A 14,050-nucleotide genomic window follows, 5' to 3' on the forward strand; every position below is an offset into this window, starting at 1 on the left:
ATACAGTTTGTGAGGCTTTCACTTCCAGCAGCCTTCTGTATCTTTGCTTCAGCAACCAGCAGCAGGTGGTTTTGTCTCCTTAAACCAGTTGCTCAAATTGCATACCAAGAACTACTCACCAAGGCACCAACTTGACCCCTCCTGGCTAAAACACGCTGGCAGTGAAAAGCAAATTCCCGAATTTTGATCTTGAACTGCTGATGTGGATGGAAAACAGCACCTTCCTGGCCCATCTCCCGCTGCTCCATAGGGTATGAGGCTCGTGCTGGGCTGCACAGCTGCTAACAATTGAGTGGCCCTGGTAAAGCACACTCCCCATCCAATAAACCCCTCACTGGAATGTCACTCCTGCCCTAAGAATCAGAGGCACCTCAGGAATGCAAAGATTCTTTTTTTTTTTCTAAAAAGGAAAAAACCAGCTCCTTTAATCCTTTGCTATCTGCACATGCTAGGGGAGAGGCTCAAGGGGCCAAAGGAATCTCGTAGAATGCAAACAATTTGTCATCTGGCTCAGAAACTCAGCAATTTTAATTCAGCCTCAGGAATACACTGTATGTGTCTTTGTCGTGTTCTGCATCCAGAAAATTTTGTGGTGGTTGCTTGGAGGATTCTCAGCAGCAGGTTGACTGCATCAGCATAGCAACAAGGGGAATATCAAGGCCAGGATGGTGGTAGAAAAGCAAAGCCAAAGGTGATGACCACAAAACAGAGAAAATCAGCACAAGAGAGAGGAAAGCACCACGGAGAGAAGGAAGCATGTGTGAGGGAGTTCAGCAAAAATGAGAAACACCTAGCTGCAGGGTTAAAAGGTATGCTTTTTAACACTGCCATTCTCCCATCTTCCTCTAAAGCAAATGGTGTGATGACACTGCAGACACCCTGGAGATTCAGCATTTCTGTGAAATTGTATTTGTATTAGTGGCACAGCTTCCTGGAATCTTTGAACAGACACTGTTGCTGTAGGCCCTTCGCCGCAGTAGCAAAGCTGGAAGCCTCTCATCTAACCCAGCTGTGGGCTTTCACCCCTCCGGTCTGTGCACAGCCACCGAAGGGAATCGTACCAGCACCTGTGAGATGAGTGAGAAGTAACAGAAGCTTTGGTGATGGCAGCTGACTCACCAGCTTTTGGAAGAGGTCCCCCACACGTTGCTGGTGACTCCACTGCTGCACTCGGGGAAAGAGCCCATCATAGAATTCTTTGTGGATCTCATAGAGCTCAGGCACTTTGAAGAATATTGTCTCAATCTGCTGACTAGTCAGCACAGGCTGGGAGGTGGTGGCAGCTGCTTTCAAAGGCTTCATAGGCTGAAATGAGGAAAGAAGGAAATCGTTATCATGCAAACCAAGTACTTTCGCCCTTGCCACATTGCAACACATTCCTCCAGAGAGTTGTTTTTCATCCTATTAATAAGTGATATTTGCATTTGCACAACTCCTGAAAGCTAGACATTAACAAGTTCCCTCATGGGGATCAGCCACCCCTGGTACGTAGATTTTCCCAGGATATTAATGGTGCAATATAAATCCCTTTGCACTCCATTTCCTTTATCTCTGTCCAACTGTACAGCATAGTGTCAAATAATTAGTTGACGATACTGAAAGACAAGACCACACTAATAACTCCCTGCTTGTGCCATATCCAGCCCTTCCTTTAAGACTCTCTTTCTCTCATGGAGAAAAAAAGTAACAGGTACCCTTTGCACCCAGCAACTTGTAACCCAAGGTATGTGAAGTCCTGGGAAACTTGGATGGAAGCAGTAGTGAAAATTCAAGAACAAGTATTTGAAATGGTATCTGCCACCAGCACTTACCAGCAGCAGAGCTTCCAGGTGGCTCAGGTAGGTTTCCTCACTGGCTAGGATTCCTGACAGGACCCATTTTCTCATCTCCAGGCCTTTCTCCAGGTCTGGCTCACTCTACAAATAAGTTGTTAAGGATAAAAAATAAAAAGGGGAGAAGAGGGAGAAAAAAAAAAAAAAAACCAAGAATGAGGATGGAGATTAAAAGGTATCATTCAGCTGACCACAGCATACTTGGGATTTTGGTTTACTTTCAGACTGAAAAAAACAACTAAATAAAAACCCCACCTGTGCTCAGTGTATTGTTTCTAGAAACACACAAACCTAAGTCATTAAATGAATTCTTATTTACCAGCAATTTATTTCACTTAGATTATTTACAGGTGTTAGCTTTAGTCATCCAGCTTCGGTGCCTCAATTAGGTGCCCAGACTTCTTGACAAAACACAGAACTTACAAATCAAAATCTATCCTCCTAAACAAATCTTAGAGACTCTTGGTTATGTGCAATTCTCTCCCTCCTCCCACAAGAGTTCTCTGTGGTCTTACTCCAAAGCCACGTTTCTCTATGCAGACAGGATCACTTCCCCTGCATCTACACAGATGCACATGAATATACAGCAGTTACAGCCTGGCATGGCTGTTAAGATGGCTGATCTTTCTCCCACTCTCTACTATTCACTAAATTATTTTTCAGTACCAGCTTGCACAATGTCTATTTTTAGTTAGAGGATGGAATAATCAGCACTGCTTGAAAAGCACACACTGATTTTCTTATTGGGATTCCATGAAGGAGTTCTTAACCAAAACAACTGAAGAAAGAGAGAAAAGAAAATAAATACATTCATGGCCAAATGTACACATCAATACAAGACTAGCATCACATGTTAAGAGAAGCAGTAACCCCCTCTGTTGAATTTTAATTATCTTTCCTCTCAAAACTGTTACCTGAAAAAAGTTTAACCTGATAAAGTGAAACTGAGTATTTCCATAAACTCTGAAAAAAGTGTGGACGAACAACGAAGGTTATAAATAATGAGAAACACCCTTTACAGAATCTTATTTCCAGGTCTTTTTATTTCTGTCATTCACAGAAATGGCTTTTTACAATTCTTGCAACCTTTTATGTTGTTAAATGTCACTAAGAATAGCGTCAGTAGTTAGATCTGAAAGGGTAGATACTTTTCAAGGGCTTTAGGTAGGTTGTTCCCAGCTCCATCCTACTCCTCTTAATATCCAGAGGAATTGAAATCAGCAGCAGGAGGATCAGGAAACATAGCAGTATGCTCCACTCCATTCACTGAACATAAAGCCCTACAGCTGACAAAAAAGAGCTCCATTTAGGTTAGGGTGCTATGCTTTGAACCCTGGAGATGTATACATGAGGTTCATTATGGAGAGAAAGTATCTTGGCTATAGGTAACTTACAGTAACTATCACATTCTGAGTATGACTTTGAGCCTACGCACCTACAAATGAAGAAAGAAATGGATCCTCCCGCTCCCAGATATTTCTGGATTCGGTCTCATCAATAACCACCCTGATTTTTGAACACTTTCATTAAATTTCACAAGCTATTTTCTAGGCTAAAAGACCTTGCAGCAACTACTTTATAAAAGTTTTGTGAGGTGTCAAATACCACCATCACCTCTTAAATAAAAGTGGCAGACAGAAGCTGTTCTAAGGAAACAAGTAAAATTTACACGCACGTCAGGTACTACGTGGAAAGAAGAACTTGGCTTTGTATCCCACCTTCAGTGAGGTTCAGTAAGAAACCACAGAGCCTTTTAAAATCTTGAAAGGGCATCTCGAAGAAGCTAGGAATTTTTAATTCAGCAGTCGTGTCAGGAAGATTTCAGAAAAACACCAGTGACAAACTACATGGGGAAACAAATGCTGCAACAGATTCTGTGCATCTAGAGAGCACCCGTGTCACTGTGTGATACAGCTCAGACAGAAGCGTGCAACAGCGCTATGACCATTCCTCATGATTTCTGTATCAGCACTGCTTGGCTGGCCACCCCACGGACCATTTTGTAAGGCACAGTATCACACAGAATCAAGACAGGCAGCCCCAGGAAGTTTAACAAAGATTGTCTTCATCCAAAGAGGCAGAGATGTAGCTGCCCTGGTGCAAGAAAAACACAATACCTCTTGGTTTCCAAAGATTTCTTACAACACTTACAAAAGAAAAAAGCAGCTTCACAAAGAAGCATTGAGCAAAACTAACAGCGCTCCGAAGTCCCCGCTGCTGAGGATGAGGTAACTGGTCAATATTGACACAGTACTATTATTATCTTTAGCAGGTTCTCTTGGAGGAGGTGAGGATTTAAAAACCAGCTGGGTATGTTTGTAACATCTGTAATGAGCAGCACACAATGACAAGTTCTTCAAATGATTCAAACTTCCGCATCACGACAGTGGCACAACAGTTTTCCTTGTAGCACTGAGAACAGTTTTCCTCTTCACAAATAAAAGCTTTAATTTACAAGCCAGTTCTTGCTGGGCACCGTCAGCTGACGGAGACAGCATTTTCTGCCTGAATGTTAATTTCCTCTCCTTAAGAGAGATGTGCTTTCAGAGAGACAAACATCTCCCAGGACACAGTAGAGGCCTTCCTTCCTGGCCATTACCACAAGGTCACTTTGCAAAGTCCACGGTATTGTCCTAACCCTTTTCAATGGGAATGTTTTCCAAGTGCGATGCTTGCAAAACTCCCTCCTCAGATGCAGCCAGCCAGGGCAGGGCATGGCTGCTTCGAGCTACAGTGCAGCAGTTGCTGAAGAAAACCCCCGGGGGAGTTTATGCAACAATCACACAGCACATTACAAGGTTTCCAATGCAGTACCTCAAATTTACATACAGATTCCTTATACGTGAAAAGATGATCTCCTGCTGCTCCTGCTGTGTCAGGGATCAATACGACGCCGGGGCGCTGCTGTCTGCATTGTGCTGCCACTCTGTCTTTCCTCCCCAGAGCCACTGCCCTGACAAGAGCTTCCTGCTGAGGGAAGCCTTTTCTGACAATGTCATCTGGGGCTGCACTGAGCAGCATCTCTGGCTGGTAGATGAACATCTGGAAAACAGCCCCTGTGCTCCTTCAGCCTCAGGGTGCTTTTTAAGTCACGCTTGTTATGAAGCGTACTCCAGGACTGAGAAATTCACTGGGAGCTGGTGCCAACACCAGGGAGAAGAGGAGCAGGCTTATTATTTGGTATTACAACATTCCTCACTTAGAGAATCGGGAACAGGCTCACCTGCTCACCCAAAGCAAGACAGAGCAATTAGCAGGCAGAGATAATGTGAGACTGTCCTTCCACTCTCCCCTTACAGCGCGCCAAGATGTGAGGCACCCGGTGCCAAGGGCATTTTCTGCTTTGCCAATAGCTGACAAAAAAGGGAAACAAAGAGCAACGCTGTGACCACAACAGCCTCACTGACTGCTCTGCTGCTGCACTCCCGGCAGAAGGTCAGTGAAGAGAAGGAACATCCTGGGCGTAGGTATAATCTCCCCACCAGCTCAGGGAGACCTGCCAAGGCTGAGGACTCTTTTCCCCTACCCTGGCAAGAACCAAGCGGTCAGAAATCTTTGAGCTGCTTGTGGCAAGGGGAGGAGCTGGTGCCACATCTACCAGACCACATTAGCTTGGGGAAAATACACCTATTAACCGAAGTGCAGATGGGGTGTTCCCAGCAGGATGTGGGGAGCAGCCTGTATTGGCAAACTCCAGCCACTCAGCAGGGAGTGCCAGGTGGTCAGCAGTCCATCCCATGCTTCCTACCCAGCTTGGTTAGCCCGTTTTTTACTTGTACAAGTCTGACTCGTATTTCACGTTTTGACTGTCCCTACCTCTTTGATGCCAGCATCCATTTCTAGCCTTTCCCCATCGCCCTTCCATCTTCTGGCTACCTCCCTAACCACACGGTTCAGAATAAATCTATCTTACAAGACTATCACGGGGCAGCAGCCAGAGCATTCCTGTCTGTCTGCCATGGGAGTTGTGAGGACCCAACACCCAGCCAGTTCTGAAAAAGCAAGAAAGACAGCGTTCTGCTCCCAGTCCTTGTGAACTCCCTTTTTTTTTAAAAAAAAAAAAAAAGAACACAGAAAGGAAGGTGGAAAGCTGTATAAAGGAAGTTTCGCAGGTTTCTCATGCCAATAAAGTTCTGGTGTTTTCTTCTCAACAGGGTGGTGCTTCTTGCTATTCCAAAGACTTAAAAACTAAAAGATTGAGTCACAGTCATAAGTGCAATCTTGCGACCTGACTGAAGGCCAGTCAGAGCGGTTAGAAGCACTGAAGACATTAGAAGAGCGTGCATACGCTGGCCCCGAGCCATGGCTGTTTTGAATGTGTTTACAGCTTGTCAGCCTAAGTACTTCAGTTTACTAACCAGGTTGGCATTGCATGCTGTATTCAATTACTGCAAGCCTGAGATTCACCAGCTCCAAGGAATAGACAGATTCAGCTCTTCCTGACTCTGTTTAAAGAACTCAGGGCTTCTGGTTGTTGTTTAAATTAATGGCAATAATTCTTTTCTTGCAAATGTTAGAAGAACGTAGATTAAGAATCTAGAAACCACAGCACATAAGATTTTGCAAAGCGGTTGCTGCCGGCACAGCTCTGTAACGAGAATCAGTGATTCAAAGTGGGCGTATAAAAGGCACTTTAACTCTCAGACCTTCCTTTGGTACAGTGTGTTCATATGCTGTGCAATGAATGTGTTCAAAGGAGAGGTTTCCCGTAAGGACAGCTCAGAATCTCATAGAGAAGCTGACAGCCTACAAAAGAGAAAAACTATTTAATTCAATTTTTAAAGTGTAAATATCTTTGAAAGCTTCTGCTAAACAGGCTGGAGGTGTCTCATTGTCTTGGTGATATTAAACAGGGCAAATTCCGTAATCAAGCCGATCATGCTCCATGCAGGGAGGGGAAGGAGCAGGGAGAGGAGCCAACATTATTTATAACATCAGTACTGGTGTGCCAGCTCTCCTCAGGAAGGGCTGTACAGCCAGGCAGAGCCCTTAAGGAGCAAAGAGTTGGAGAATAAAAAGGAAAAGTTGCATCTGTTGGGGGTGGTGAGGGGAAAGTGACAGTAAAACAACACAAACAAAACCAAATACTGTGAGAAAGAAAGGAGGAGGATTTGGAAATGCTGGAGGGAAGGAAAGGTAGCAGCAGTAGTACTAAGCAGAGCAGTAATCTCATTTATTGATGTAGCTTCAGAGGTCAACTTTTCTGGATCCCCTTGGGGTTAAGCTAGGAGAAAAGCCCACAACCTGCTCTGCCACAGCCCTGCTTTCCACAGAGCTGGCAGATAGTGAGAACAAAAGAATCTGGACTGAGGACCTGCGGTGGCTGGCAATGCTGCACCACCCATGGGCTGCACAGCAGAAAAGGGAAGAGATGTTCTACCTGGAGATCTCTAAGCACCAGCCAATTTCCCCTCCAAGCAGAACAGAAAGTAGGAGTTAGTTGCTCAGCTTTAACACTCCTGCCTCCCTGGGAATGATAAATACAAGAGTTGGAGAATCTGTTCTGGCAAAAGCCTCGTCTTCTAAACTCTAGAAAAGTGACTCCCCTCATTTCCTGGGGGGTGGAACCAGCCCTGCCTTTCCGCTGGCTGCTCTGCTCCCCCCTCCACAGAGCCCCACACGTCTTTGAGCCTGGCTTTGTTGGCAAGAAGATCTTGAAAGGCCTTTCTTATTTCTACTCTTCCCATCGCTGTAATCTCTCCCCACATGCGTAGCAACAATAGGACCACAATGGCTAAAGCTTCCCATCCCCTCAATCTCTTTAGCCTCCAAGCTGCAAACTACCCACTCCAAAACTCACAGCAACACCTGATCTCTAGTGAAAGGTGTCAGTCACCAACTTCCCAGCTGTCCCAACACCTTCCTGAGCCCCAAGAATATCGCAGCAAGCTCTCCCTCTGTCCTTCTCTAACTCTATCCACATATCTTCTCCACTTTTCACACCAGCTGTGTGGGGAAGACAGACACATTCTCTCTCTTTCTGGGAGTGAATTATCACTATCAATTACAAACACTGTCTGACACCTTCTGAAGCTACCAGCGCTGTCTTATTTGGCAAACATTTGGGCTGACATTTTCCAAGACAGGTTTCCAGAATTTTTGGAAAGTTCAGTCACAACAGTTCAACTGTTACAGAAAGCGAAGTTCAGGAAAATTAAATCACTTCTCGAGTTAAATAAACAAACAACTTAAGCATTAGTGGAACCTTTTTCTCCTTTCTCCTCTTTCCCCTGCAGGCTTGCTTCAGAGCAACAGTCAAAGTTTGGCAAAAGCGTTGGCTTTATGCCAGGACACGCGTCAGCAGCTCCGCACGAGATTCTGGAAGAGCCAGAAGAGGGGGTACGACCCAGCTTGCTCAATGCAAACGTTTGTCAAGGCCTCCTCAACCACAAAAATGATGAGTCAGGGGATGCTGATATCCACACTACAAACGCCCATGTTGATTATGTCCTCTCAAGGTCACACACAAAACTAGTGCTGGTGCCCCTCTCATCACCCTCCCTGGACAGCAACAGATACTTGTGCAATGGACACACAGCAGGTGGAATATGGACACGTAAGAGGTGGCTGTAGTGGTGCAGTTTGGAGGCAGACCAGCCAGCATGTTTTAGTCTGCTTATATGATGCAGGTGGTAGACGGGACTGGAAAACAGATCCCAAATGACAAAATGTAGACCACCACAAACCTTCTGGAACACATAATGTGAGGTGCTGGGAGTTGGTCACCCTACACACTGAGGGAACAACACGAAGGCCCTCCGCAAGTAATCCAGGAGGTATCTCTTCATTCTCGTTTAGAAAGAGACTCTGCTTTTGCCACTCTGCATGCACTTCCTCTGTGATGGCTGGGTAAACCAGGTAGAAGCCTAATGCACTCTCCAACCAAAGGCTATAGCTGCTCTAAGGAGATGGAAGGACGTAGTCAAAAACTTGGCAGAAAAATACAAAGCCCAGAGCAAGTCCACAAAATAAGCAGAAGTGAAATGCCCTCAATATCCAGATAGCAACAACACAGTGTCCAAGAAGAAGGCTTGTCTCATGGACAAGGAAGATTAATATCACACCAGAACGCTGCTGTGTCTGTGTCTAAGCAAATTACATAGAATTACATTTAAAAAAAAAATAGATATATCATTGTTTGCAATGTTTTCCATTTGCTGGGTGCCCCACTGGAATGTTGTTAACTCCTGGTTGCAAGTGAAATTGAAGGGATTTTACTTTAACTGTGAAGAAAACAGCATTAAAAGTCAGAACCTGGTTTTGCAGAACATTACACATCTCACATTAAGCACTCAAAATTAGCAGACGCTTTTCTTATAATCTGTCTGCCTTGATTACCTGTGGTTGGTGAACATACCATCCTCTTATCTCACAGGAACATTGCAAGGATAATTAAGACCTGTGCAGCATTCCAACTGTATTTGGAGATAATGGTCATGCCAAAAGGAAATGAGTACTTTTGTACTCAGAGCAGAGTTTGCACAGTATCCCGTAAATAAGGTGTACACATAATTCTAGAGGTAAAACATTGAATCCAGTGAGTATCATTCACTATATACACTGAACAATGCAGGAGCCACAGAAAAAAATAGGACATGATTGTGTAATTGAACATTCAAGACAAGGCTGCAGGCACAAGGCAGGGCTGGATAACCACAGTCATTTCTTAACGTCTGAATTACTTCACAATCTTAATATTTTGTCAAGTGGTGGATATAGGACATGCATTGTGTTGTGACATACAGTTAACTGTTGACTTTTAGACTCTGGTCATAAAGGTCAAAATCTGGTAAAAAATCTAAAATTTTCAGCAATAATTGCAGGCACTGAGAAAGCAGTAAAAGGGCAAGGAGACAACTATAAAAGCAAACACATGTAAACAAAAATTTTTTTCTGCTAATCAGGTGTAGTGAAAAAGAAAATAGAAGACAGGTCCTGGTATTTCTGGTCCAACACATTTTACATGTTTGGCTTACTGCAGTGTGGTTGACACAACTTTGTTACTGATATCTTTTCCACTACAGCTGAAAACGTAACTTCAATAAAAGCCATCTAACAAGTCACAATGACAGAAAGTTTAACTTGTTTGGGAAACACTATGCCCATACATCAATTGGTCTCTTCCTCCTTGTCATGGACTGTCCTTCATGACTGGCATTGTCATTTGTGGACGAATTACAGACAGGATCAACTGAAGCAGTCAAGGTTGACAAATAAAAGTCTTTTCTGTATCAGAACACCTCTTTCGTTTGGAAGCCATGAAACATCTTTTTATAGTAAGAGAGAATAAAGCAGCCTTTTATGTTAAAAACATATTTTTAAAAAGGCAGCCTCCTAGCATTATTAAGGCCACTTTGAGATGACCTACTGTTAAATGCTTATGAGGCAATATTCAAACAAATAAAGAACAAGATTAAATCTTAGGCAGTGTCTCTTCCAGGCCTCCAGTCACAGGCACTATGACAACTGGTTCTTTGAAGATAATTCTCAGCTCTATGTAGTCACATAGCATTTTCTTCATCCTGAGAAACATAACCTGGAAATCTGAAGCCAATATTAGAATGTTCTTGGAGCTTTTGAATTTACTAATGATCATTTCTTCATTCAAAAGCCTCTTACATATCACAAGAATTCTCATCTTGAGAGATAAAAAAGCATCTCAATTAATAGACTAAAGCACAAGCAGCAAACTAGATTCCGTGCTTCATAGTCAAATAAAATTAAGCAAACATCAACAATATATGTACTCAATAATGCTTTAAGAGATCTTGACAATGCATATTTAGAAATGAAAAAGAAGACCGAACACTGTCTCAAGTAGGCTTCTTAATCTAACATTCATCCTAGAAAAAACGTAAGGAAGCATATGATGTGGCACTAACCAATAAAGAGTAATAAAAGGATGTATATAATTAATGCTAAGTAGCAATGGTTTGTGGAACTTGTCAGACTCTTGAAATTGTTTTGATGCAAGATAAATAAAACTGTCCGATAAAGCTGATGGTGTAGATTTACAAGTACACTGATATCTGTAAAATATCCATCCTCATCTCCCATGACATCTTAATTAAAAGGACAGAACAGCATAAAACCAACACATAAGTTAAACCACTTAAATGACAGATTTCAAAGTGTTATTTACAATGTGGGAATTCAAGGTTGTTTGGCTACACTTTCTTAGAAATACAGTAGGAAGGAAGTGATAGTTGTCTTTGTGCTATTGAGCATTTTTATGAATGAGTTGGGGAAACCAAAAGTTTGCAGATGACAAAGATATTCAGGGAAAGAGAAACTTGGGATTGAAGTGCTCTACAACCTAGGAAGCAAAAGGATAAAATGGAACAAAGGTTGAATGTGAAACAGATTAATTCAAGCTGAAACTAAGACATTTTTGACTGTGAAGACAGCAGTCAATAGTTATTTACCAAGGCAAGCAGCAGACTCTCTACTAAGACTACTGTAAAAACAAAAATAGAAATTTTCCTTAAGTTCCAAGCTATAGCTGTGGTACTGAACTTGAAGCAAAAATAAAGCAAGATAGCCTGAAGGTCCACATCAAACCAGGTCAGGCAGGGTGGTCTCTTCTGAACTTTTTATCTATCTACCGTGTTTGATTATACAGCAAGCTATGTTGTGTATAGTCAAAATCATTTTAAGAAGTGGCCACTTCCCACCCAAAGTCACCACACTTCAGAGCTAGCAGTTTTAATTCCTCTTATTCCATTTTCACAGGGTGAATGAAACAGATCTTATATTCTAGATGCTTTATCAAAGCCTTTACCCTACATGAAAGTAACTCTTGTCATTGTGAAGGGCAATGACAAGATACAGGCACATCATAATGTAAGATGTTTTGTTCCAGAGTCTCCTTTCCAAAATACCTGGTATCTAGAGACCCTCCCAAAAGCAATTAATCACCAATTCTCTCCACTAAAATTCACGAAGAGTAAGAAACTGAGACTTAAAAAAAAATAAAAAATCATACACTTGGCATTATCTAGAAGCCTCAATTTAGCTTTAAATATAAAATATCAATCAGGCACTGCTATATTACGTCAGGTAATCTGTCCTACAGTGCTGACAGTCCCTGTCTTTGCTCCCCTGGTTAGAGCAGTCTATCCCTTGCAAACCTACAAGGCTTTGCTGATTCCAAAAAGGCAGGAAAGGACTCACTGATTTTGTAGATTCCAGAGACCCTGAAGATAGAGTGTCTCGGCTGCCCCGACTCTTGGAACTGAGATGGGGTGAGGATGATGGCGAGTCATCAATATAGGGCATCATATCATGGTGTCGCCTCTGCTCTTCAGCACGGTCTGCATCATACGCATAGCTAGGTGGTGTGCCACTGAACGAAGCATCTGGAAAACACAGGAGAAAAATCTGTTTGGTCAGGCAAGCTGGACAGGAGACAGGCTGGTCAACCAAGGCACTGCCGGCCTCCCAGCTATTATGATTTCTTATCAGTAAACCCAGAGTCAGTGATAGTTAAATATAGATCAAGTGGAGGCGTAAATTTAATTAAACTCATGTTGTCACCAAGCATTCACTTCACTCATTCCAAGTCCTAAAAGGTAAAGTCCTTCCTAATATCTAACACTGGTGTTCATTTAATTACAGCTCCTTCCTTCAAGTTTTCCTTCAAAAACATTAGCATCATAATAAATCCTTTTGCAGGTTCCATAAAAGTTATGTAGCCTGGGTTTAGGAATGTAGTGGATATGGGTAACAGACCCTGTTTTATTCTGTAGAACAAGATCAGATGATGCCCTTGCCATTTTAGCAATCATAGATAATCATACACTCAGGGGAGAAACATAACTCTTTCCAGACCTCTTAGGAACAAGAGGACCAGGAAAGAAAGGTCTTATATGTCAAGTGAACCAGCCTACTGCTAAAAATAAAATCCTAAGTGGCTCTCTTCTGTTGGCTGCCCCTCCTCCTCAATTTTCAGACTAACTCCTTAAACAAATGAGCAAACCATCACCCTGCTCCCTCCTACTACCCCCACCTCAACCCCCCCCAACAAACCCAACTGAAAAAAACACACAAAAAGGGACGGTGGTAGAAAGAGTCAAATTAACCATTACTGCATGAGGTATCAACCAACTCCTGCAGGAAAGATGAGTAATAAAACTGGTTCTGGTATCTTTAGTAGCTGTGTACAGAGACCGGTTTCTGCAAAATCTCTGCTAAGGAGACACACTGAGCAGCTCCCTCTACAATAGGTTTAAAAGACTTTTACCTCTCTGCACAAAGAAACATACCTAGAGGACCAAAATTTGGTTTCTGCTCGGTGGCACCACTTTACAGACATCTTGCCTGAGAGAAGCTGGAGACAACCTTACATATGAGTTACACGGGCCTGAGAAGCATTTTCACCTGTCAAAGCCCAGAAGTGTCCTGTGTGTAACAGCAATAGCCACACATGGGCCACTGAACAAAAAACAGTCAGGTTCCTTCTCCTCTTTCAGGTACAAGTCACAAAACACCACTCTTCTCCCAAAACTAAAAAATAACCACAGGGAAATAAGCTAGATCCACTTTTACAGTAGCAGGCGAGTCTTACGGAAGACAAAGCCACACAAAAAAAAGAAGAATAGCTTTTTTGTCTTCCAAGTTTAAAATTATGTATTTAATTCACACTTGAGCACAAGTAGAACCAATTTTTACTTGTTTTCACAAATATCCAGGTTCTGCGAAAATAATAAGCAGCAGCTGCCAAGCATACTAATAATCCTGTTATACATCACTAAGGCAGGGTGGAGGAGTAACATTTTAAAGCCCACTTTCCTCCCTCACAGTAAACTCAGTTAAAGCATGACTCATTCCAGTAAAGGATGTGAACTTTGTGTGGAACAGAATAAAACTTGATCCATGAGGCTTATTCAGGAGGGAGAGCTAGTCTAGGGAATTTACGCAAACAATATACTGAAAATCCAACAATAAACTCACTGTAGAAGTGAGCCTCTGTCTCAGTTTGTACCAAATACCACCCAGCTAAATAACAGCTGTATATGAGGCCTTTAGGCTGCTGAAGGACCATGGCAATATTATTTTAACAAGCTCAATGAGTTTTATGTCACCCACCCGCATGTGCTATTACCTTGTGCTCAAGCTCCGAGTTCCTCAAAAGACTCATTAGATTGTGCAAGACCACAGGAATGGAGAAGAAAAAAAAAAAAAAAAAAAAAAAAAAAAAAAAAAAAAAAGGGGGGGGG

General features: G+C 42.6%; 1 protein-coding gene across 1 annotated transcript in view; it reads right to left on the reverse strand.

Moving 5' to 3' along the window:
• Positions 1 to 14,050, reverse strand: part of BCR (breakpoint cluster region) — a 103,961-nt gene that overhangs the window by 41,763 nt on the left and 48,148 nt on the right. Inside the window, exons 2-4 of the mRNA XM_014962840.1 lie at positions 12,006 to 12,190; positions 1,812 to 1,916; positions 1,120 to 1,305 (exon numbers count right to left, since the gene is read on the reverse strand). Of these exons, the coding sequence (XP_014818326.1) occupies positions 1,120 to 1,305; positions 1,812 to 1,916; positions 12,006 to 12,190 (476 nt within the window). The remainder of the gene's footprint in view (positions 1 to 1,119; positions 1,306 to 1,811; positions 1,917 to 12,005; positions 12,191 to 14,050) is intronic.

The sequence above is a fragment of the Calidris pugnax genome, unplaced genomic scaffold (assembly GCF_001431845.1).
Source record: "Calidris pugnax isolate Ruff unplaced genomic scaffold, ASM143184v1 scaffold32, whole genome shotgun sequence".
NCBI lineage: Eukaryota > Metazoa > Chordata > Aves > Charadriiformes > Scolopacidae > Calidris > Calidris pugnax.